The sequence below is a fragment of the Merops nubicus genome, unplaced genomic scaffold (assembly GCF_000691845.1).
Source record: "Merops nubicus isolate BGI_N331 unplaced genomic scaffold, ASM69184v1 scaffold43341, whole genome shotgun sequence".
Classification (NCBI taxonomy): Eukaryota; Metazoa; Chordata; class Aves; order Coraciiformes; family Meropidae; genus Merops; species Merops nubicus.
In genome coordinates, this window is record NW_008591035.1 from 1,227 (window position 1) to 2,343 (window position 1,117).

Sequence of the window (1,117 nt, forward strand, 5' to 3'; positions counted from 1 at the left end):
CCCACGGCCGGTGGTGCTGCTCCTCCACCGAGATCACCCGGCAGGTCGTGGCCAACATGTCGGCAGCCCGCTTCCCCCTGGTAGGTCTCAGCTGCTTTCTCAGAGCCCCTGCCAGAAAGCAGCCGTGGGGGATTGATGGGGGGAGCCCTGGTAGGATGGGGTCTTGTGATGGTGGTGGGGTCCCTGCTCCCCCCTGAGCACTGGTGGCCACCATCCACAGGATGTGCAGTGGAATGACCTGGACTACATGGATGCCAAGAGGGATTTCACCTTCAACAAGAAAAACTTTAAAGACTACCCGGAGATGGTGCGAGAATTCCACCGCCGCGGGGTGAGGTACATCATGATCGTGGTGAGTGACCCACCAGGCTGGCACCAGGGTTGTTTCCAGCTGCCCTCCAGGGTGGTGATGGAGCTGCCCCCGAGGAAGGTGGGGCACGCTGTTCCCTGCTCTTGCTGGTGCAGCCCTGGCTTTGTGCCCTGCCAGGATCCTGGGATCAGCAGCTCGGGGCCTCCTGGCACCTACAAGCCCTACGACGAGGGACTGAAGCGAGGGGTGTTCATCCGAAACGCCACAGGGCAGCCCCTGATCGGGAAGGTGTGTGAGGGGAGTGGCCGTGGTCCCTGCGGGAGGGGCTTGAGTGGGGAGAGAGCTGGAGGGAAACACCCAGGGAATAGCCGTGGGGGCTGTGGGGTGCAGTGGGACCAGGGGCAGGGGGACTTTGCCTGTTGCTGCTTCCCTCCAACAGGTCTGGCCAGGTCCAACGGCCTTCCCGGACTTCACCAACCCAGCGACTCACGAGTGGTGGCACGACATGGTGAAGGACTTCCATGACCAAGTGCCTTTTGATGGCATGTGGATTGTGAGTGGCCCTGACAGAGCTGCTGCCTGCAGCTGCCTGGCTCCTGCCCTGCACCGCTGCTGGGCTCCGGTGTGGCAGTGAGGGCATCCCATCGTTTCCCTTCCCTCCCCAGGACATGAATGAGCCATCGAACTTTGTGGAGGGCTCCCAGGACGGGTGCCCCAGCAACAACCTGGAGCAGCCCCCCTACGTGCCAGGTATGGGGAGCAGGTACCAGCCTCTGCGTGGGGGTGCGGGGGGCGCCGGGAGGAGCC

At 63.5% G+C, this 1,117-nt stretch overlaps 1 protein-coding gene across 1 annotated transcript in view; it reads left to right on the forward strand.

Annotated features, from left to right (window-relative positions):
* Positions 1 to 1,117, forward strand: part of LOC103782353 (lysosomal alpha-glucosidase-like) — a gene marked incomplete at both ends in the record, with an annotated part of 3,292 nt that overhangs the window by 1,211 nt on the left and 964 nt on the right. Inside the window, 5 exons of the mRNA XM_008950121.1 lie at positions 20 to 80; positions 221 to 352; positions 488 to 598; positions 750 to 863; positions 976 to 1,060. Coding sequence (XP_008948369.1) covers positions 20 to 80; positions 221 to 352; positions 488 to 598; positions 750 to 863; positions 976 to 1,060 — 503 coding nt within the window. The remainder of the gene's footprint in view (positions 1 to 19; positions 81 to 220; positions 353 to 487; positions 599 to 749; positions 864 to 975; positions 1,061 to 1,117) is intronic.